Below are 25404 nucleotides of genomic sequence, written 5' to 3' on the forward strand. Positions count from 1 at the left end.
AAGTGTGTTAATCTGCTTCTTAACAGTATTTTGTAAAAAATGTCAGAAGTAATAGAATTTCAGATAGGTGACAATATTCAGTTCAACCTTGTATCATTAGCAGGACTGCCCTCAATGACATTCCTGACTGTAATTGTGTTTTCTGAAATGAAAGCTGAAAACCTAAGGAAGCACTGGGAGAACAGAGACTGCTATGGATAAAACCTATCACACACAGGTGCACAGAGAATTGTTTTTGATGTTTATAATAATGAGCAATTATTCAGTATAAACTACCTCCACCATGTAGCAGGAATTTCTGTAATGACATCTGCCAGCATCCTTATATAAAAATCAAAGACTGAACCTCCAGAGCAGGCAAGAGGGAGATTTCAAGGTGGAATTTAGGACTAGAACATGATTTAGCGCTAAAGGTCTAATAATCTCCTCCTTCCTCTCTTAACTGCCCTTGACTATCAATCTTAGAGGAGTCTGATTTTATTTGAGAGAGGTAGGAGATTCCCTCCCCAACAAGGCGACTACAGTGGCTTTGAGAAAGACATTCCCCAACCTCCCTCCTAGACCTTCATTCCAATGCTTAACTACCTCAACTGAAGGAAGGGAAGCTTTCCTTACATCTGCCTGAATCTCATACTCCAAATGCACCCCATTTCCTCTAATTTTGTCTTCCAAGAAGACTTTAGGTATTGCCTTCAGTGTAAATAATGTGTTTCATAGTTGTAGATCATGATTATATTTTCAAACTAAATTAAGTTTCAATTCTTTTGAATACCTTCATAGATCTTTTGTGTCAAGCTTTCAAACATGAAAATTCTTCACCTGTCCTTAATGCTTTTTGGAACCAAGGATATAAAAAACTATATAAAAGTAACAGAACTTTCAAAAATCAATTCTAAATACTTCACAAACTGTATGAGTCATGGGCTCTAAGTTAGACGCTATGGTCTTGTTAGGATCTAGGATGTGTTGTGGGAATGCCTGTAAACCCAAGGCAATAATTATCATGGAGCTGTAAGTAATGTTGTGATTTTGACTTCATCTAAATTTAAATAAAATAATTTTAACAATTGTTACAAACATCCAGATGCAGGAGCAATCTTTGATTTATTAATTAAATATAACAATTATAAAATGCTATTTGAAAGGAAATTTTAAAATATGGAATCAGACATCAAAAATTGTTTTGGTACCACTTATATGAATTCTTTCACCACACTCTTTTTAAATTTCATTTTATTTATTAATTTTTAGAGAGAGAGGAAGGAATAGGGAGATAGAGTGAAATATTAATCAGGTGCTTCCTGCATGTGCCTCATCCAGGGATCGAACGTGCAACCTGGGCAGCTGCCCTGACTGGGAATGGAACCGGCGACCTTTTGGTGCACGGGACAGTGCTCAACCAATTGATCCACACCAGCCAGGGCTCACCACATTCTTATGAAAGTAGAGTTGACTTACCAAATAGGCTAGTAAAACTACAATGGTGAAAAATGTTTTCTCTTGTTCTAGTAGCACTTTTAAAGCCATGGTTCTTATTAAAGTATTTATTGTTGAAGAGTTCTAAAAGATAAGAAGATACAGATAACATTAATAACAATTAGTGACTGTGCTCTGTATTTACTGTATAATGTTTATTATTTTCTTATATATACTAGATAATAGTATTTAAGTTTTAAAAAGAATCACCTTTAAAAAGATACAATAAGCATATAATATATAACTTTAAGAATTTAAGTTATTAGAGCTAACGCTTTGTCTGTGTACACACTATATGCAAAACTCCTACTGGTTTTAAATTCCTAGGCCTTTGTTTTCTACCCAAGTATCTATAGTGTCTAATCTACTTCACCCAGTAGGGGATTACATTTAAACAGTGAGTACGTAAACCTTCCATTCTATGGATTCAATCATCGAAAACGGGAAAATAATAGTGATTAAAAAAACAATTAACACCTGCTAAGCACTATGTGCCAGGTACGACTTTCATCATGTTAGATCATTTAATCTCTACAACCACTCTAGAAGGTAGATACTATTGTTATCCCCATTTTAGAGAGGGCAAACTGAGGCTCAGAGAGAGCTGAGTCACTTGCCCAGGGTCACATTGCTGGTAAGACATAGAGCTGGATACAAATGCAGGTGGGTTGGCTCCAATGTCCCTGTGTCACTATACCCTGCAAAACAATCTGGATCATGGACCTTCAGCTCCACTAAGAAGCAGGCACAGCTAACATTTGTCATTTGTTCCCCAAACCAGTTCAGTGCAAATTATATATTAGCAGAAAAAATATGCACTCATTTAAAAACATCTAAAAATCTCTTACGAGTGATGAAATTGGAGGCACTAATGTGACATTTCAATAAAAGATAATTCAAGCCTCTTTATCTTCACCAGAAAGGATCTAAAATATAGAAACAAATCTGGTTGGTTTTTTTTCAGATCCAGACAATAGCATGGAAATAGACTTTTTTTTAAAAGAAGACTTATCTGGTGGATCCATCTATCAGGTAGAGAAACAAGGGTTCAGTTTCCCTTTAGGGTTTAATCTTCCAAACCTAACAGAGACCCAGAGCAGATAATCTGACTACTTAAAAAGAAACGAGAGCAGAGAACCAGACCTCTGGGGCAAATAGCTCAAGAAAAACAGTAACAATAACAAACAATAAAAAAGGAAGCAGAGTTGGGCAGGTTGCTGTGTCAACTGCTAGCCAAGCAGCCAACCTGGAGTATGCCTGAACACAGCACAGACATACACAACCCAGATGATCCAATTTTAGCTCCCTGAGCAGGTCCAATCATCAGGGCAATAAAAATATCACTTTTAAGTTTGTTGAATAAATGACTCATTTTTAGTGAATTCAAACAGCTTTTATTGCTTTTCCAGCTTCTTGACGATAGCCTTTCTCCCCCCTTGCATATCTCAGAATCACCCAGCAATTACCCAACCATTCAACTCTCTGCTTGTGTAGACACAGGATTGGGGTCAGAAGATAAAATCACATTCCATGAAAGGTATGCTGCAGGTTATCTTTCTCCACATGATCCCCCAAATTTTTTTATGTGCTAATTTTTCAAAGTGAAAAGCAAAACCAAATCATTAAATCTATATGGAATTAAACTAATATGGAAAAGAAGGTATATATACCAAAGCATTTACACAATATATGAGAAAAAAAGAGATGGATGGAGTCATTGCATACCATAATTGAGCAACTAGTTTGGACAGAATACTCTCTTAGGATCCTGTACTAATGACTGAGGAAGGCAGACAAATACCGCAGCATATTCTTGTAAAGGCAATCACTGACATACACAAGTTAGAAGGCATGGTAATATGATTTTGACTTCATAACATACACCTATTTTATGTCAAAATATTATCAATGGTTAGGTTCATAGTGTGGCACTCTTGGTGAATTTTTCCCCTTTTTCCTAAAAATTCTTTATAGTGCAAATATTTCATTAATAATGAAAAAAAGCTAAGTGACATGGTCCTCCTTGAAAAGTTCATAAAAACCATATAAACACTATCAAAGAAAGGAGAAAACTGGATAAAGTGCTATGATTTTTTTTTTTAATATTACAGATGTCCCCTTTTTATCCACTGATCCCCTCCACCCCACATCTATCCCATCCCCAGGCCTTCCCCATACCAATGTCTGTGTCCATGGGTTATGCTTATAAACATATAAATTCTTTGCTTAATCTCTCCCCACCCACACCCCCCTCCCCGCCTTCCCTCTGAGATCCCTCAGTCTGTTCCATGTTTCTATGTCTCTGGATCCACTTTGCTCATCAGTTTATTTTGTTTATTATATTCCACATATAAGTGAGATCATGTGGTACTTGTCTTTCTCTGACTGGCTTATTTCACTTAGCATAACACTCCCCAGTTCCCCTCATGCTGTGCCAAAGGATAAAAAAACCTTTCTCTTTACAGGTGCGTAGTATTCCACGGTGTAATGTGCCACAGCTTTTTTGTCCACTTATCTACTGATGGGCACTTGGGCTGTTTCCAGATCTTAACTATCGTAAATTGTGTTGCTATGAACATAGGAGTGCATAAATTCTTTGTGATTGGTGTTGCGGGTTCAGTACTATGATTTTTGCAACACAAAATGTTTTTTTAGATTATAGGGTAGAAAAAATTAATGAAACTATACCCTGTGTGCTGACTTGTATTGTTCTCCCAATACACATGCTAATTTGAATAGTCTGAATGGAAAATATAAAAGTAGCATTGCCCTACCTAAATTTCCAGGGGTACAGGTAGGTTTGTCCCCACAAATTATCTTCTAAACTTCTTAGCTTTGCCCCTGTGCCTTTTATAATTTCACCCGATGGCCTGCCAGTCTCACCACTGGTCCATCCAGCTCAGCCCTACCACCATTTTTCTCCTGAATACCTGTAATTGTTCCCTTGTGCACAGGTCCTCCTTGACCTGGAGGGCCTTTCTCCTACTGAATCCCTACCAGAACCAGCTCAGTTGTCACCCTGCTGTCCATAACAAAGCACAAGGAATAGAGTTTTTCCTTATGGCCCCTTCTACAGTCACATACAGCATCTATCATGTTCCACAGCAATTATGCTTATTTGTGTCTCAGTTTATTCACTAGATTATATGCTCTTTAAAACTGGGACAACACCTTATTACTCTCTGTATTCTCAGGGTCTAGCATGGTGCCTGGCACATAAAAGGGCTCAATGAATGCTTGGGAATTAAGTGAAGAAGCACATAAAAAGGAAGAATATTTTGTGGAAAACAACGTGAAATTTGGTTGCACATAACAGACTTAATTCTTCTGTGGTGTACAGAGTAAACATTCTAATATATACATATACATATATAATCTTACTACACCTTCAAGGCATTAAGTAATACAGTAATATATTTGTAAAAATCCAAATTCACTTTAAAAAATGCAAGATTTCTTACATTGGGAGCTGGAGACTAAAATGCACCACTGAAATATGTCACTTCTCTTTTCTGTAACTTCCCTTTCATCCTGGCTTTTTATACCAAGAGGCTGGGAAATAATTTAGGCTGAGTAGATTATCCTGACAGCAGTCAGGATGCTCTAAAGTCCAGGTTTACCCAATATGGGTAAAAATAGCCTGAGTTTTATTGGGAACTGTCAAGGAAACATGGCAATTAGAACACCTGGATTTTCAGTCCCATTTTGAAACTACACAGCTACAGATAGAAAAATGAAATCTGTTTCCGGGGGGGCCCTCGTGAGGATTAACTGAAATAATGCAAACAAAGTGCCTAGAACAGATTAAAAGTGTAATCAATGGTGGTGCTGATGTTGTTACTGTGTCTGCTGTTCTTAAGAACACCACTTACTAGCCGTGTGACCTGGACAAGTTATGGAAAGTTCACTGATAGAAACTTTCCAGCATGCCGGAAGTGCTAAGTCAGTGTCAGCAATGATGGCTACTGTTATTAATGTTATTACCATGAAGATCAAAGGATCCAATGTATATGACAGTGTTTTGAGATTGTAACCTGTTAGACAAATGTGAGGCATTTTTCAGAGGGTTTTAGACCTTTAGACATATAGGCTTGCAGAAAGTATCTGAAGACTAAGAATCAATCCAAAGTTAGAACTAAGCATTTCTAATGTCAAGTACTGTGTTAAGGCTTCATAAAAATAGAGCTTTTCCCTACCACAATCTAAAGTAGATATTTATCCTTATACAATGGGAGGGAAAACTGTGGGTCAAAGGACACGTGTCCTAGTAAGGGTGGAAACGAATTTAATTCATGCCTATTGACTCCAAGCAAAACAGGGCTCTTGCCCATTCTGCCAGACTGACTTCTGGTTGTTCCTATGTCACAGCATCCAATGACCCCTTCCATTTGGCATAGAACTACATCAACAAAACTGATCAACAAAAACAAAACAATATAACAAAGTAATACATTTCATAATTTATCCATTCAATACACCCTGATTAAAGAGTTATTAAGCGCCTGAAAGGAGGCAGTATCTGATTAGGGAGGACACCTACAAAGGTGCACTATTTTTTAAAGAATGGTTTATTAATTTTTAGAGAGAGAGGGAGGGAGAGAAGCATCAATGTGAGAGCACAACATGGATCAGCTGCCTCCTGCAAGCCTCCACCGGGGACAGAGACCGAAACCTGGGCATGTACCCTGACTAGAATCAAACCGGAAACCCTTTGATACACGAGACAACGTGCAACCAACTGAGTCACACCAGCCAGGGCCAAAGATGCACTTTTGAGGGCACTCCCAGCTTAGCAGAGGTGGTAATATCTCCTAAACATCTTTTAATATAGCCAGGTTTATGTAGAAATAAACAATTTGGCTAGTGGGGCGTTAGGAGTGTGACTTTGAATTTCTTGGAATAAAATGAAATACCTTAAAGAATGCTTTGGCATTCATAAAAAGAAGGAAAATTTAATGAAATAATAAGTGCTTAAGTACTAGTATTTGAAATTAAAATAAGTCAATAAAAAGGTACTTATTAAAATTGGCTTTAATTTCTGGGAATTCAGGGTCTGGCCCAAATAGAAAAATGTTTTTATATACTTCAGTATTCTATTTATTTGGGGGTACTTATCAAACAAGAGACATACAAATTATTGATATTATGCACAATGGGTCCACTGGGGTTGTCATAGTTTGCCAAAATACACAAAATAGACAACACCTACTAAATATCTGGCAACCATTTTGGCAGAATGTGTGCAGAGAAACTTGTCCTAGCTGAGCAATAAGAAGACGACTAATAATTCCTAGTTTACTGTATTCTAGGAGTATGGGATTTCTGCCTCACTATCTGATATTCAACAATATCCTGCACGGTGGCCGCATCAGGAGAACCAGGCAAGCACAAACATTCTGTTAAGCTACACAGAAAGTGATTACTTATCAAATCAAGCTGCTCAGGTTGCTCATTTGAATGAATGGTAACTAACACGAATGTGTCCTAATTGGCTAGCCTCTAAAGGAGATAAATCCAACAGATGCTGAAATGCACACCTCTTCTACTTCCTTATCCAAACCATGAAAAGCTGTGCTGGTGTGTCACCAGTCAAAGAGGCAGGGCCTCAGGGATGGCAGTTCACAGGAGCCCAGCTGGGAAGGAGCAGTTCCAGGTCACATCTCCCATTGACTGGGCAGGCCACTGGATCCCAAACCACTGTGGTTATTTCAACCTGCACTTCCCTCAACTGTTGCTCCCTCTTCGGTCCTGGGGCCTTCCTATACTTTCATCTACCATGCCTGGCCCCCAATTTATCAAAGTTCTTCTGGGATCTCCCAAAATGGACACCTCTCCTTTATTCTTCCATAGCATCCTAGACTTATCGCTCTATCTCAGAGCATAATTACCTGGTTATTTCTTTCTCTTTGTAGCTCTTGTGCTGCCAGCAGCAGCATTATTTTCTGCAGTCACCACAATATTAAATTTTAAAAGTAAGTTTTCATATTAAAAATGAATAATTTTCTTGAAAAATTAGAGAATTTGGCCACCAGGAGTTCCACAACAAAGCAACATGAGCTATGGCTGAGCATCAGTTGTTCCTCACATAGACAAACATACTTTCTAGGCTCCAGTTTCCACCACTTCCTATTGTCACACAAGGTTTCCTTCCTTCATTTTATCACCAACCAAGCCACTGGAGTATACCACCAACTATTACAGTTTGAGGACTTAATGACAAGAAATGTGATCTTGCTCTACAACTGTAATTCACCCAAAAATGTGCCCTATACATGTTGAATGAATGAAAAAAATCATTAATTAGGGCTAATATTTTACCTCTTAGGGTTGTTGTAAGGACAAAAACAATATATGTGAAAAAATATATGCACCTATAACTTGAGATTGAAATATAAGTTACTATGATAGAATCCAACTTAGGTCAGGACCCCATTTCTTGAAAATAGTACTATAATATTGACAACGATCACTAAGGAGGAAGATCTAGCACTCAGATTTCTAATTTTAATAAATCAGTAAACTTTCTGAGAGGATATTTATTTTTGATCTTATAAATGACCCAACTATATGACTCAAAATAATTCCAATAACCAGGATAATTTTTTCAGAATAAATTAATTTTCTTTACTTTCCCATTCTTTGAAAGCCACCTGATTTATTATTGAACATGAGTGCATGCAACAGGTAATAGTTTTTCTAGTAAAACTATATTAACATTATGTAATGCAATATATCCAACTCATACATTTTTCCAATATGCAATTAGCTGAAATATATTTTTTTAAATCAACATTAAAGTAAACTGGCAGGCTTACAATTTATAAAATCAGCATTGAAATAAGGCCTGTGCTATACATACAGAGCTTTACATTTTATCTTTATTGATTTCAGAGAGAGGAAGGGAGAGGGAGAAAGTTGAAATATCAATGATGAGAGAGTCGTCATTGATCAGTTGTCTCCTGCACGCCCCCGACTGGGGACTGAGCCCACACCCGGGGCATGTGCCCTGACCGGAAATTGAACCACGATCTCCTGCATGCCTTAGGTCGATGCTCAACCGCTGGGCCATGTCTGGCCGGGCCCGTGTTTTACATTTTAATGGTGTAGCATGATGGCCAAGAAATACTGTCAGTCCCACATGCTAAGAGAATAAACAATCAATTAGAAACTCAGGGTACTGTCATTTCCAAACAGGACAATAACCACTATAGCCTCTAGCATTTCTGTACCTTAGCCTGCAATTTCACTGTGTTCTGAAAATTGTTCTTCCTGCATCATGGAGTTGGCAGCACTTTCTGCAGCCTAGGAAACTCACAAAGCTGTGATAAAAATGTAATAAAAATATACATATTGTTGTTGACTAGGAAATGAGAATGATTTTCCATTTTTTTCAAATCATGAAATATTTTCTACTAAAAACTCTATAAGCTCTAAAGTGTTCTGTTAAAACATTAGGGACCTCTCACTGTCAGGCTCCAATAATTTTTTTTTAACAGAACTTAAAATAGGATAGAATTTGAGACTAATTCCTTTTATGTCTCTGAGTTGCAGGCTATCACCTTTGCCTTAGGAAAATAACTGTCATACAGTGTTCTCGAACTGTTCAATCAACAAGCATATTGTAGCTAAGGTAATTTTCACAAAATTCATAAATGTTTACCCTAAAATACAAATAGAACAATTGCAGCATTAAGGAGTAAGGGCAACTCAAGCATTGACACAGTCTATTCAAAGAGAATTGTTCATAAGCATTTCTAGAACACAGCTGTTTAAATTTTTATTTTAGAAGTGAGTCTGGATAGATTCCAAAACCACTCTCCATAACATTTGTAGTGTTCTTCTCCAGTATATAAGTAGCCCCCATTCTTTTAGAACTTCCTCTTATTAGACCCAGCCACGCTGACTCAAGAGTGGCTAAATAACATTCATTTTCAGATATACAAGTTGCTTTGTCTCCTATAATTGCTGATAGGTGGTTCTTCTCTTTTTAAAACCCAGGTTTTAACATATTCTGTGATGTGTGGACAAGAAGATAACCCAATACTGTTTAAACGTCTTACTTTTAAATGTAAACATTTTAGACAGATAACATATGATGAATAAACCAACTGCCCAACCAGTAAATCATGAAAAGAAATTGTGTTCATGCTGCTTTACTGTTCTTTTTCTTCAGCTAGAAAATTACTTTAAAAAGGCTACGACCATTTACTACTTAGCTGCCATGTGACAGCGTATTTAACTGTTTAACTGTTCCTGGTGCACATTTACTCAAGGTGGGTATTCTTACTCAACCTGAAGTCAACACAGAGATTGTTAGCCTTCTCCAGAATTTTAAATGCTTGATTTTACATATTGATTCATCAGACTGAAAAGGGCTTGCCTTTTTCCTGCATTAAAATGCCTGCAGTTTTTTGTTCATGTCGTGTTCATTTTTGAATGGCAGGACTGACTAATCGCAAGGGACTGGGTTGAGCATGAGTTCAGAGATTAAAGTAGGTTAAAAAGAAGAATCAAATGAGTGTTAGCAGAATTCCTCACTTATGTTCCAGAACACCTCACTAGATTCATATAGTAGAGCTATAACTAGTAAATTAAAGTAATACCTTAAGCACAACATGTGACTACTACGTGACTCAATTCTTTTCCCACCCAGTTTTCCAGGTGGGCACTTTACATTGCAGTTTCAAGTGCATAAAAAGCCTTGATATGTCCTTAACTTCACAGTCTAGATCCAGCCTGAACTCAGAGTCAAAAGACACTACCATCGGGCCCTGGCCGGGTAGCTCATTTGGTTAGCGTGTCCTCCTGATACGCCAAAATTGCGGGTTTGATCCCTGGTCAGGGCACTTACAAGACTCAACCAATGAATGCATAAATGTGGGCAACAACCAATCTCTCTCTCTCTCTCTCTCTCTCTCTCTCTCCCCCTTCTTCTCTCTAAAATCAATAATTTAAAAAAAAAATTTAAAGTTGAGAACTCCAAAGAACTTTAAACACACACACTCCCATCAAAGAAACAAATAAATTCCATGAATGCCCCAGAAAATACTAATATAACATCCCAGAGTTAGCACTTACTATGGGGGGGGGGGAATCTAAAGTCAATAAAGCCATGTGGCCTCAGTAATAAAGTAAATGTCATAATACATTTTCATGGGTTAAAAAGTAAAGAACTTACAGAGCTCATGATAACACACCATGCATTGATGTTAAGGCAATATTTTAAAATTGAAATGGCATCCCTATGCCTTGTATTTTTTTCAGAACAATTTGATAAATATTATGCAAAGGAAATTTCTTTTTAAGTACCCACATCTCTGAATAATGTCAAAAACTGTTTTCTATGGTAGGATTTAATTCTCACCCCCTCTAGTTACATATCTTTAAATCAGATAAATAAACAGTGCTTGAAATAAAATATATTTTTAAACAATCATTGAAAGTAGGATTGGCAAAAACGCCTACGGTGAGTCTGCATAACAGAAAACATATTGAGTAAATTCTGAACTAATGCAATATAAACGTCCCTTTTACATAAAGTATCTGATTATGAAAAAACAACTATTAAAATAAATTCTTCTGTTTGCATAAGGCACATTTAATAACAAATGTTTCCTGTTTACATAAAGAAATCATCTTCTAGTAAAGAAAAATTGTCACTGTAGTCAAAACCACAACTTCATAAATATTTTGAGTTAAATTGTTTCAATTAAAGAAATAGCAAACAATGCTTATGGTGTTCTTTGAAAGTTGAGTCCTTTTATTAAAGTGCAAAAAAAAAGGTGACATGGATTTCTTACAATGGTAAATGTAGGTTTGACGCCTAGTTCACTACCAGCAAAACAAATCACTGAAGAGTATAGTAGCTACATTTTCATTCCATGAAATGGCATCAGAACCCTGACAAGGGCTGTGAAAGCCGACCTTTCTCTCCAATCTATTACAAGCTCTACCCATCATCACGTACTAAGAAATAAGCTTATATTTGCAAAACTTTCTTTTTCCACAAAGTGAACATGTTTATGAACCACTTACAAATCTTGCGAACGCTCTCCCGCCGCCTCCGCCCCGACTGGGTAGTCCGGGCCTGCGCGCGGCCGCCCCGGAGACGCTCGCTCGGGGCGCGCGGGGGGGGCCGCGGGCGGGGGCCGAGCGCGACCGGCTCGAGGCCCGAGTGACGCCGCACGCAGGCTGATTTACATACTTACACACGTTTGCCTTACAAGCAGCCTTTATATTTACAAGATCCCTGGAGAGAAAGACTAGGTCCGGTCATTCCGGACGCCAGCGGAGACCAGGATACGTTCACACCCTCTCGTCCCTCCCGCAGCTGCGACCGAAGCTCCAGCGTCCCAGGAGCCTCCTCCCAGAGCACCCCCAGGGTGTCACTCCTTCCCGGGGTCGCCCTGGCCTAGCTCATTCCCCCACCCCCGTATTCTGCGCACGAGCAGCCCTAGCTTGCCCCTCTGCCTCAGTCGGGCAGCCGCCCCTCTCAGGGCCGCCATCTCCCAGGGACGCACCGAGGGCGAGGGCGAGGGGCAGCGGCGCAGCCCCGCGAGCCGGACACCTACCTTCCCTGTCACCTGAGGCTCCGCCCGCCGCGCTGCGCTCAGTGCCCGGCAGGTCCCAGCTCCAGGCGAAGGCACAGGGGCGCGCCCGAGGGCCCGGCACGGGGTTTGCGAGGGGTTCGGAGCTGGGCCGGGGGTCCTCTGCCCGCAGGCACGCGGATCGTTCCCCGGGACCGCCCGACCGGCGCTCTCGGTAGCCCGGCAACGGTCACAGCCCCCGGGGCCCCGCCCCCGCGCGGCCCCGCCCCCGCGCCTCCCGCCCCCTCGGCGTCGCCCGCCCGGCCCCTAGCTCTCCCCGGCCCCCTCGCAGGCTCCCGGCCGCCCCGCCGGCCCGCGCGCCGGCCCTCCCTCCGCGGCCGTGGGAGCTGGGGAGTGCGACCGCGGGCGGGGTGGAGGCGGGAGGGGTGGGTAGGGACGCCAAGACCACCGAGAGCTGGACTGCGTCAGGGCAACTGCCTTGGCGAAGAGAGGGCGCCGTCCTTTCTACCTGGCACGTGTTTCCCCAGGACTTTTGTGCCTTTCCCTTGCGGATCACAGTCTACCCAAGGCCCGCTTCAGCATATGAGCGAAGGCCTCGGGAAAATGGTGTAGCACATTTGCTCTGGTCTATCAAAATTATGATGACCTAGCTCACCAACAGGCGCCTCATTCATTCACTGATGGGTCTTTCCAGCAGATGCTCACCCAACGCCCTTTCAGGGTGTGTGTGCTAGTTCACTGGGTCTACCTCCTACACACCAAGACCAGCCCAGTCCAACTCCCAGGTTCACTCGGTAAACTCAGAGCTGCTGGTGATGTAGGGGAGCACAAAGCCTAGGCTCCGTGCCTTCGTTAGTACTTTGTATAAGGTGCTGACACTTCTGAACTTCAGTGTGTTAATATATGAAGCAGAGAGGTTACCCACTTTGCAGATTTGTTAGGAGTGAAAGAATTATGTACGTAACAAAAGCACTTTTGCAGCAGTAGAATGCTATAGATATATAAGCAATTATTGTTTTATCTGTCCAGTTAGTGAACAAATGGACCAATACCTTCAAACCCAAGATACTGGGCATGACTTCAGTACAAAGAAGCATCCACCATACCTTATGTGTTGGTTTTATTTTCCCCACATGACTGCAAGTCTCTTTGGATGCAACCAAATCCTATGTTTTATATACCCCAAGACCCATACGGGCTTCTCAATAAATATTTGTTGAACGAATGAATAAGTTATTACTTAATTACTGATAAACACATCTCCTGATTCATACTGAGAGCACTGTAGTGTTGTACTAGTTACTTGTGAAAATACATTAAAATATTATCATCCCAAGTGTCACATGTCAAGGTTGTCTACTTCAAATCTAACATGGCCAGAATGTAAGTCACAATAATGACATATTTGTAAACGATTTACAAGTCATATACACTAGCTTATTTGAACCTCAAAGCAAGTATACATTTCCCTGGCCTAGTAGCCATTACCTAGCACTACCACAGACTCGGCGTAACGCACTAACTTGTTCATTATTATATTCAAGTTATCTGTTTGTCTGGGTTCCTCTCCCCAACTAGATTTCAATTTCCTGAGGGCAAATTTTATTTTCTTAATATCCCAGAGCCTAGGTAGCACGTAGAATACTAAGTAATTTGTTAGAGCTGAATTACCGCGTCTTCCTTTGTAAGGACTCACGCATTCCCCCTTCTTCCTCTTTTTCTCTTGGTCCCACCACTTCCACCACAGTATAGGCCCTCCCCACCTTTCACTTGAACATTGCCCCTACAGGGTTTGAATGCTGTAAAACCTTTCTCCCTGCTGCTTTGTCCAGTGGACCTGTTTCACCCTCCCTGTCATTACTGTCACTGTCCAATTAAATGATTAACATTCCTTATTATAAAGAATGGCTTCTATACTCCTTGAATTAGCATTCAGAGATTTCCAGGTTTGGACTCCACCTTCGTTTTCAACCTTATCGTTCTCTCCTCTAGACTGTATACTTTATATTCTGGCCAAACTGGAATGCATGCCTTCCCTCAAAGTGCTCTGAACTTGCCCTTCCCTTTGCTCTCTAAGCTTCCTCTGCATGCTCACCTATTTCCCTTACCTCTCTGATGCCTTACTTAACTGACTTCTGTTTCAGGACCGACTTAAAAGCCACAACTCTCAGGAGTCTCTCCAAGATGTGTGGCCTTCTTATTAGAACGATAACACTTGCTGCATTCTTTCATGTGTCATAACTGTGACTGAGATTTCTTCCTCAAGGAATTAAACGGAGTTCTGCTTTCAGAGAAGGGGCATATTTTGTTCAAACTTGTATCTCTAATAGTATCAAACATTCACATAAATGTTTAATACATGTTTTCTGAGTGGAATTTATTCTGCCAGCTCAGGAACTACCTCTTTGATTTTAGCCAAATGTCCTTTCTTCTCTGGCCACCTTTTGTACTTAGAGACAGTGACCACAATGTAGTTGCTTAGTTTTTGCATCATTTCCCATGTATAAGATTGATCTACCCAGTAAGCTTGTTAGATCACTGCGGAGACAGATCCTATTGGAACACACTTGGGCTTTGGCATCAGTTAATCTGGTCGTAGATGCTAATTTGCCATTCACTAGTTGCATGCCCTTGGAAAAGTTACTTAATGTCCCTAAATTTCCATTTCTTCAACTGTAAAATGAGTTGTTTTATTGGTAGTTATTAAATAAGATAAAGTATTGAGATCACTTAACCCATTGCCTGGTACATAGTAAGTGCTCACTCAGTGGCAGTCAATATTAGCAGCAGCATACCTTTTGTAGGGCAGATGATGATTATCAGTATATAAATGATAATCAAAATGATATTTGACAGTGGGGACAAAGAGCATTGAACCTCTGTGCTCTAGCAATTAAGTAAATCTTATTCTCTAAAGAAGAGGCATGTTAAGTTAATAAATACTCCCCACTTTACCTCACTTTGAAGGTATGTATGATCTGGAGACAGTATCTGAAGGAGAATCCAGGCCCACAATTAAGCACCAAAAGTGGTACAAAAAGAACTGTATGACCCCTAGGCTCATTCAGAATGAAATCTATGCTTAGAATTGGGGCTGCAAACATGTTTCTCCCTTTAAAAAAGTGACTGTTATTAATGGGTTGACATTTTTACTATATAAACCAAATTGCTCTACCAACATCTCGGTAGAGGTATTGTTGGCTAAGGGGTGGTATTTCTGAAGTTAGTTTTAGCAATATCTAAGCTGATGCAAAGTGTTTTTATTTAGAATATTCTCCCCCCAAAAGTTGAACTTACTGAAGTAGCAAACTTCTTGAAAAATAGTTTCAGTGAGAAGCTAGCTCACTGGAAGAAAAGTTAATGGAAAACTATTTGACTCTCTAGTAATTCCTAGTGTAAATCACTATTCCTTGGGAAAATGGAGTATAATGCAAGCTACATGAAAATCCTGAATTTTGTATCTTAGTTCACAGTGCCTGTACCTAGTAGGTACTTGACAATTTGCTGAATGAATTAATGAATGGGGGTAGGAATCTCAAAGAATAACAAAGTTTGCCAAATATAGTTAAAGGCCCTCACTGAGTAGCTCATTGGTTTAGAGCTTTCTCCGGATATGCAAAGGTTGTGGTTTGATATCTGGTCAGGGCACAAAGAAGAATCAACGAATGACTGTATAACTATGTGGAACAACAAGTCAACATTTCTCTCTCTCACTCTCTCTCCTTCCTCTTTCTCTAAAATCAATCAATCAATTTTTAAAAATCAAATATAGTTAAGAAAATAAGGGAAAAGAATAACCAGGACCCAGGAATTTAAGTAATTCCCAACATCCCTTGCTGCCAATTGTAGACTATTAGTGTATGGTTGGGGCCAGATGTTGAGTGACTTGCTGAAGGTCACACACCAAGTTAATAATAGAGCTAGAATAAAAATCCAGGCTCCCTGAATCCTAATATAATCTTCACCATACTGTTAGTGCATGAACCAGTATAAATGAAAGGGCCAAGAAGGTTATTTATTTAGTTTATCTAATGTCAAATCATGATATTTATAAAGCAAAGTTTTTGTAAGTTGTAGCAATTGCACTGATCTTTGTGAGTTTCTGACACCCCTGATGGCCACTCTTTTCATGTGTTTAATGAGAGAAGAAACAGGCCATTGACTCTCCTCCTCTCCTTCCAGATAAATATGGCGAAATCCTCTGTGTATGGCTGAATTAAGGAACAGGCTCACTAGGCAGTAGCTAGGCCATAGGGCTGCCAAAGTATTGGAAACACTTAGCAGGATGGAGAAAGCTGTAGTTATCATAGCTCAGAGAAAGAATGGTTTATGTTGGAAGGAATGGTTTGATAACTTGTTCAACACCCCCACCTCACCCTTCTCACTAAAGAGCAAAGTTTAGTCACAATGAATGGTGTTAAAGTACCTCTCATTCTAAGAATACGAAACTTGGTAACTTCTGAATGGTGATTTCAGCAAGTGGGTGGATTTGGAGCCAAAGCTGAATGACTTTTGACAGTAAAGGTGAAATTAAGCACAGCCACCAGGGAGCCTCCTTCTGCCCTCCTTCGTTGCCCATTCTTCTAAATTGGGCTGTAATTTTAGAAGTAATTTTTAAAGGATTACTCTTTAAAGGGGAATCAAATTATTAATTTTTCCAGGTTTCCTTGGACTGGCCCTGCCATCAAAGGGAAGTCTGACCAAACCAAGTGTGAATGCTTGAGTTTGGTCCAGTCCTGAAGCAGAGAAGGAATGGATTATGACTTAAGGTTATTTATAGTTGAAGATTTTAGGCCAACTGATGGAAAGCTCTATCAAAAACTTCTAATAGCTCTCATAAAATATATCAAAAGAAAGAAAAGAAAAAAACGGAACCCATCTTTTTAGCCAAGATTTTGGCTACAATGTTTGCTAATAGTTAAGTTCAGCTCTATATAATTCTTATAACAGAAAGAATTAACTGCTTAGCCCTAGAACAAAAGAACCCAGATATAGTGCTACCATTTAATTAGCCCTGTGATCTATCTAGCACATGTTATTTGACCCCTCTGAGACTCGCTTTCCTCATCTGTATATGGGCATGACAAACCTAATTGTACATTTAAATGAGATAGTGCTTTTATAAATACTGTTAGAGTGCCTGGCACATAAGTACTCAATAAATATTACTGAATTAATTAATAACTGATGAATTAATAATTATTAATGAATGTTACTAAGTAATCATCTATAAAGCTTTATATGAAACCTTTATGACAGTGATAAGACATGATGAACAGACATCTTTTTGGACTCGAGAGCCGTGTATATGTGTACAATTTACAGTCAATACATAAATTTATTCACAAAAATATACTCATTTTTTTCCAAGAAAAGAACACAGAAAGAGTTAATGAAAACATTTTCAAAGATTCTTAATGTAATCATGAATCCATATACAAATTCATATATGGAATACAAATGTTATATACAACACAAATCATGTACAAACCCATATTGAATTTGCAAACTGAAATCTCACAAAATCCCACTGGGTATCTCTTTTGAAGAGTAAAACCTTTAATTAAAAATTAAACTTTTCATGGACCCCCCTGACATCTTCAATTCCTTGGAAACACATAAAGATATGCTTATATAATGCCAAACTTATATATACACATACACACAGGCACACAAGTATGTATAATTCCACATTGCATTGATATATTAAATTTGGGGAGAACATTATTTTAAATGGTATGCTGAATTATGTGTAGCAGTAATTGTGTTTAGACTGCTTAGAAATACAGAAGCAAAAAGAACAGGTAGGAAATAACCAGATTAATCCAGTTGACTGACATATCTATCAGGAAAACAAACAACAAGTATTGCAATAAGAAGTGGCTATCTCTATGATTCAAACCAACACTATTCTCTGATCAGCTACCCAGTGCATTTGCTTTAGCAGTTGCTGGAAAAAGGGCTGTGCATGGTGAACTAGAAAGCATCCTGGACTTGCAAAACTAGCCATGTGACCTTAGTTAAGAGAGTCAAGTTACTTTTTTCTAGTCTCAGTTTCCTCATCTGTAAAATGGCTATAAAAATTCCACCCTGCCTATTTTATGAAGATGATTTGATCAATTCCCTCATTTCCCCCATGAGAAAACTGAGTAGTAAAGTGACTCTCTTAAGGTCACATAGCTAATCAGTGACACAATCACAACTAGAAATAAGTCTTTTGAAGAGTTGGACTTTCTACAGTAACAAAGCTGCCATTGAAGCATTAGATAGGAAAGTGCTTTGAAAAATGTAACATAAGGGTTTTGTTCAGTAGAAGTACTATGGAGTGTATCTACTTAAACTACAATCAAGATCATCGTGTGGCAATAAGAAATGCCTTTTGAGACTGTACCTTACATTCAGCAAAAGCCATCTTTCTTTTAAAATCAAATAGAATCTGCTTCATTTCTCAAGGAAGACACAAGAAGTAAACAATTAACTGAATTAATTCAGACACTAAAGTGGATTTTCAGGGACTTGACTTGCCCAAGCTAGTTTTCTACAAAGTCTAAATTAATCAGATAATTGCTAATTCTTCCTTTTGTGTTGTGCTGCGTAGAGTCTGCATTTGTTGACATGGACCTAGTAACAAGAATAAACAGTCATTTAAAAAATTTTTAAATCCCATATCTGAACTAAATGATCAAGTTCCTAAGCACACTATTTCTTTAGGCATTTTCTCCAATCATTACTTTAAAAGCTTAATTTTCTTTATCTGAATGTGAACATTAATACTGCTTTTGTGATATTAAGAGAACTTTTTAGGCAAACAAACAAACAAAAAAATCAACCTAAACTGATAATCCAGGATATTGTGAACATGCTTTGTTATACTGTCAGCAAAACAAAAACTTAAATGCCTCTCCTGGCATGACTATAAACAACATTTAGTCTTCTAGATTCAATTCTTACTGACACATTGAAAAAATATACTCAGCTTAGTATGGTTTAAAATAATCTTCACTTAATAGCTATCAATATTTAAAATTAAGCAAACAATGCTAATTACCTTCCTAATATCAGGGGGAAAGTTTAGAAAGTAATTTAATTAATTGGTTCTGAAAAATTAATTACATATGTAATGAGCCTCATTAGACCTTTTCTGTCCTAGCCAGGTAGCTCAGTTTGTTAGAGCATCCCAATATGCCACGGTTGCAGGTTCCATCCCTGGTCAGGACACATATAAGAGTCAACCAATGCATAAGTGCATAAAATAAGTTGAACAACAAAAATCTATGTTTCTTTCTATCTCTCTTTCCCTCTCTCTCCCTTCCTTCTTCTCTCTCTCTAAAATCAATAAATAAATAAAAAAGAAAGAACAGACCTTTCCTGTTTCATCAGAATTTCAGACCAGAGGATGACTGGTTTTTTCACTTATAATTTCTTTGTGGTTCATAGAGCATAAAATAGACTGTTGGTTGTGATGATCATTAAAAATTTTACCCAAATAAATTTAGGACTACAACATTAAAATAAACTGACCTGAACGTGGAACTCTTACTTTTTTACTGTATTAAGTTCTTGCATCCCAATGTAAAGATTTTATGGGGGGAGGGGGGTGGTGGTTACTGAACTGACAAAAAACAAAAGACAAAAACAAACCCACAACAGTTTAACTTTCAAATTTAGCACACCAATATATTTCGGTTTTGCCATGTTGAGTATGAACTAAAGTGAAAATGTAACTAAGAACTTTATGTCACACAATAACTGTTGATTACTCAGTTTTCATAAACAGTTGACCAATTGTAATTTACAACAGCTGTCAATATACACTTAAAGTAAATGTTAATTTAGGAATATCAAACTTGTAAATGTTTGTGTAAATAAGGCTTGTGCTGTTTTCAAAGGTTACGGAATAGCACTAGAGGATTTTAAAACCAAACTTAGCCCCACTTTACCCTCACTGTTTTAAAATTCTTTAGTGTTACACATAAAAAGCTGTAATCATACTTGAATGCATTTTCAGTGATTCCTTTGAGGATACAAACTGCATAGAGAAATGTATCTAATAGGTTTACATCTTGGAGGTGAGAGAATAAATAAACTACAAAAGCAATATTGCAAGAGATGCGTTGTGCTCTTTTATATAAGAAAACATTGGCATCAAGTAAAGTCCCACCGCCTGTTTACTAAAAAAAGTAACCTGTAAATACCTAGAGCAATTATAGCTCACAGACCTCAGGCTCTGGAGCATGGGTTGTATGCTAAAGTTAGCTCTCTTCTTTTTTTGTCTTGTTTGAACAACTCATTTCCAAGTAAAATTTGCATGACCGATTGCAAACCCTTTTGTACAAGCTAACATGGCAGTATCTCATATTTACTCTGATACAGATATAGAGCATAATGTAGTAGTCAAATACAGAAATGCTTGTTTTTAATTGAGTAAAACCATCTTTTTTTTTAGAACACACAGGAAAAGTGAAGTGAAAGCTGCAACAAAACATAAAATGCTGTACCTGCAACGTGCTGAACTCTTTCCAGTACTCACCCTTCCGGCAACTTAGTTTCTCCTTGGCAGCACTGCTGTGCCAAATGCTTCTACCTTCCCAAAGCACAAGCCCAGACGAAACTTCAAATCCAGGAAAATAAAATTAACCATGCAGATCAAAGGCTGGGGAGCAGGGAGATGAAATGCCCGTAATCTGATCTGTGATCAGTTGCAGGACATCAAAGGCAGAGCTAAATTTATATATAAGCAGGGATATCAAGAAAGTTCACTTTCAGCAGGTAGTCACCCTCCCGCCTCTTAGTCCAAAAATTCTTTTGTTTAACATGGATCACGTTGTTTTCCTCCCCCCACCCCTCCCCCCTTTTTTCAAGGAGGCAATACCGGTGGTTCTCCCAAGCTTGGGCTGAGTGGCTGGATCCCTACCGTAGCCTTGTCGGTTCCCAAGCTGTGTTGTGGATTGTGTGCTGAAAGCTGCCTAGTGCCAGCGGGTTCTGCTTTATCCCTTTCATCTCGCTGAACTGCAGATCCCATGACATCATTCAGCGCCCTGGGACTGGTAGGAGAGCTATAATTCAGCCTGTGGGGGAGTACAGCTCAAGAGAAGCCAGTTCGCCTGATTTCTAATCACGTTAGACTATTGTGCCTCGAGCAGGACAATTTCTGTTATCTGCTTCCCAGTTGGAAAGGTCAGCAATTGCTGTTGGACGATTCCAGTATAAGATCCCTAATCCATCCAGGTTCCAAATGGCAGCATTTAATTGACATAAATATCACTTTTTTTTTTTTTTTTAACAAAGACTCTCAAGTATTCAGAATAAATATCACTCTAAGACCATTCCAGAAAAAAACAACTCAGGGACACTGCCAGTTGGGAAGGATGACTTTTTTTAAGTGTTATTTTTGTTTTCAGTGTGACAAGTCTTTAAGGATTTTAAGTAAACTGTCTTTTCCTGAAACTTAAATTATTGGAATTGACTGCCAATTAAACAGTGGTGTTTTAATTAAAGTAATTAATGGACAGATAACCAACAACAGGTGACTGATATCTGCCACTTTCTCATTTAAGCCTTTGGGCAGAGATTTAATCTTAGTCTAGGTCTTAGTTTGAGATTCTGAAAATTAGATTTTAAAACATGTAGTTCTTAGATAGGTAAATGTCATTAACACCTGTGAGCATCTTAAAGTTTACAAAAGAAAAGAATTACGTACAGGAAAGCACTAGTCCTGTGCTTACTCCAAAACTATGTTCCTTGCTTTTTAGGGCTATTTCTTTTAACTCCATAGTTTGAACTCTTAACTCACTAAAAATCACCACAGTAGTCTAATTCTCTAAAATTTAAAATTTAACCTATTACATACGTTACTTAGAATTTTTTACTATTGTTTCTTAACAATGGCAGATTCAATAAAATAAAATTATTTTTAGTATTTACCAAAATAGAAGATAATAAGAAATTTCATCTTCATTACAATCCAGGATACAGTGCATTTCTGAATTCCAGACCATTCTTTCACAGATTGAAGGAAAATTTTCTGTTTTATAATGGAAACTTGCCAACTTTTAGAAGGCCAGTTAAAAAATTTTTTTTTTCAAAACAGAAGACAGTAGAATTTAATCTTTTTTATATAACCCCCCTCTCTAATTGGTCTTGTCTAATTTTTTCTGATGTGATATTTGAAAATGTAGTTTATGATGTGTTATTTCCAGACTTCTATGATTTTTGAACAAATTTTAATAGCAAAATATTTGCTTCGAACAGTTATTGAGTTTACTATACCATTTAAATAGTCATGTTTACTTTTCAACATTTATTTTATAATTTTTCTACCTCATACATCATTTCTCAAAGATGGTCAGAGCCCAGATAGTACTTGAAATGCAGATGTGGTTCTCCATGACTTCCTGAAAGTAGAGCAAGAAAGCTCTTGTGATACCTGGCTTACATATAACATTTTTTAGGCTTCTTTGAATACAAAGAAAATATTTAAAAGGACAAAATATTTCCAAGTGGGCATTTGCCCATTTCTTTTCTGAGGTAGCTCAGCATGAAATCCATATGCCATCAAACAGCACCCAGGAATAAAGTTTCCTGATACACCGAAATATTAAATCATAGCAACTAGATGCTGGAATATTCTTTGGATAAGCAAGTAAATCCTAATGTCTTGATAGAGCTCAATACCAATATAAATAGGTGAGGGGCTGAATTAGGATTCTTATAGTTTCCCTAGAAGCTTACAGGAGGCATTTGGAAACAGGGACTTAAATGAGAACCAGTCAAATGATCCTCAGTTTATACAAATCTCACCAAGGAAGATTTATAGTTCAAAATATGTCTACCAATGCAATATTATCTCCAATGGAAGAGTTTATTCACCAAGTCAATGAAAACTATTATGAATTGATTTTTCTGTGGCCAAGCACCCACCATGTGTGAGATGAAAAGGGACTGAGGTGAGGGCCCATCTGTTGCCAAGGGCAGAGTGTGGGTAAAGGCCAGCTATAGTGAGCAATGACCTCCCAACCTGAGCTCATTAGTGCTGTGCCCCATTCCACTAAGCTCCCTTCACTGTGGACATGTGCCTTGGACCATTGTTATTGCTGAACAGCACCATGAAGGGGAGCTAATGCAAAACTTTCCTCTTTGCCCTCCAAGGAGCTTAGATTAGTAAAATTAAATCTGAAGGTATGGTGATAAGAAATATGCCACTACACTCTACATAGCTATTAGTTTTAACAACACAAAGTTACAGTATTTTATTGATGATTTCTAGTGCCATGGCATAGTATACTTGGTTTTTTAAACTCCTTCCACCAAGTTGCATTTCAGCCACCTAGTGTGTAATGGGTCCGAAGCAGCAATCTGATCTGAGGAGCTCAAGGCTGCATGTTATTGCACTTAAGACTGAAGAAACATCACTTGTTCATATCAAAGAACAGAGGGGGCTTACTGAGATTCTCATGTACCTCCCAATTGCCACTGAGTGCTGCTTTCTTTACAGCACCTGAAATATGCTTCCTTGAGAGACAAATCACATAAACTCCTATAATTATGAGCTATGGATTCAGGTAATTCATAATATTTTTTTTCCATTAAGCGTCGAAGTTCTTGGAGTTACCTAGAACTCTTTTGTAGTATCATCTTTTTTTAAAGTTTCTGTTCAGAGAATACATCCTTGATTCTGTCAGATAAGTACAACTTTATACGTAAGTTGGGAGGAATAATTTTGGAATTTATTTCATTTACACATTTTTGTGTGTGTGTGAATTAGCTCACTGTTAAGAAAGGAGCAGGGACACTGGAGCCAGAAAGGCCTGGGTTTAAATCTCTCTCATTATCTGCAACATAGTAACAACTTGGGAAATTGGAGAGGGCTACTTAATCTCATTGAGCTTCATTTTCCTAAACCATAAGCAGGAAATAACACTACTTTATCAATGTTGTTGAGACAACAAATGCATATGGAGAGCTTCAAGCTATCCCTGGGTATTTATTCAAAGAAAATGAAATCACTCTATCTTGAAGAGATATCTGCACCCCCATGTTCACTGCAGCATTATTCACAATAGCCAAGATATAGAAACAACCTAAGTGTCCATAGATGGATGAGTGGATAAAGAAAATGTGATATATATAAAATGGAATATTTTTCAGCCTTTAAAAAGAAGGAAATCCTGACTTTAGCAGCAAAATGTGTGAACCTGGAGGACATATGCTACGTGAAATAAAGCAGACACAGAATGACAGAGTGCATGATCTCATTTATATGTGGAATCTAAAACAAACAAACAAACAAAGCAAAGCAAAATAAAAAATCTCTCTGAACTCACAGTAACAGAGAGCAGAGTGGTAGTTACTAGATGCTACAGGGGAAAAAATGAGATAAAAGAGGTAAGAAAGAAAACCTGGTGGTCACCAGGGGCTTAGGAGATGGGGTCATGGAGAGCTGTTGATTAATGGGTACAGATTTTCAGTCTAGCAAGATAAGAAGAGATCTGGAGATCAATGGTGGTAATGGCTGTACAACAACCTGAATATACTAATATTACTAAACTGTACACTTAAAATGGTTCAGATAGTAAATTTTGTGTTATGTGTATTTTACCACAATAAAAAATTGAAGGAAAAAAAAAGCATCAAGCAGAATAAACCCTTAAAAGAAAAGCTAAGTTTCCTTTTTTCCTCTCTGTGAAACTAAAGAACAATAGTGAACACCAACCAGTACTAGCTGGGAGATCAAACTCAAATTTGAGTTGGGATCGTTTCCCAAAGAGGAAGGGTGGGCTATCACATAGCTCCTGGGTCTGGTTAATCTGAAGCCAGGGTAACCCAGGTGCGTTTCAGAGTCCTGGGACTCTTCTTACAAGATCTGGGACCACCATATACATGATCATAAAAAGAAAATGGTTCAGGCCTATTATGTGTTGAATTGTATCCACCCAAATTCATACAAATTCATATGTTAAAGTCCTAACCCCTAGTACCTAAGAATGTGACATTATTTGGAGATGGGATATTTATAGCGGTAACTGGGTTAAAATGAAGTCATTAGGGTGAGCCCTAATCCAATATGACTGGTGTTCCTATAGAAGGGAAATTTGGACACAGACACAGAGGGAAGATGATGGGAAGAGACACAGGGAGAAAATGGCCATCTACAAGCCAAAGAGAGAGGGCTGGCACACCTGCTTACCCTGAGCTCTCCGAAGGAACCAACCTGGCCAACACCTTGAGTTCAGGCTTCTAATCTCCAGAACTGTGAGAAAATCATGTTCTGTTGTTTAAGTCACCCAGTCTGTAGGACTTTGTGATGGTAGCAGTAGTAAACTAATATAGAACCTTTCTCCAACATTTCAGAAGGCTTACATTCTCCTCAGTATGCCCTATA

General features: G+C 38.4%; 1 protein-coding gene across 6 annotated transcripts in view; it reads right to left on the minus strand.

Annotated features, from left to right (window-relative positions):
* The window catches only part of TNFRSF19 (TNF receptor superfamily member 19), a 93733-nt gene extending 72728 nt beyond the window's left edge, over positions 1-21005 (minus strand). Inside the window, exons 1-3 of one of the 6 annotated variants that reach the window (XM_016199511.2) lie at positions 20938-20974; positions 20554-20744; positions 1459-1560 (exon numbers count right to left, since the gene is read on the minus strand). In XM_016199511.2, the coding sequence (XP_016054997.2) occupies positions 1459-1527 (69 nt within the window). In that variant the 5' untranslated portion in view covers positions 1528-1560; positions 20554-20744; positions 20938-20974. Of the gene's footprint in view, positions 1-1458; positions 1561-8705; positions 9314-12047; positions 12152-20521; positions 20870-20937 lie in introns of those variants that run through there. The other 5 variants (XM_016199507.2, XM_016199509.2, XM_016199510.2 and 2 more) reach the window with 5 other exon arrangements.
* Between the last annotated feature and the right edge of the window lie 4399 nt (positions 21006-25404).

The sequence above is a fragment of the Miniopterus natalensis genome, chromosome 2 (assembly GCF_054644295.1).
Source record: "Miniopterus natalensis isolate mMinNat1 chromosome 2, mMinNat1.hap1, whole genome shotgun sequence".
Classification (NCBI taxonomy): Eukaryota; Metazoa; Chordata; class Mammalia; order Chiroptera; family Miniopteridae; genus Miniopterus; species Miniopterus natalensis.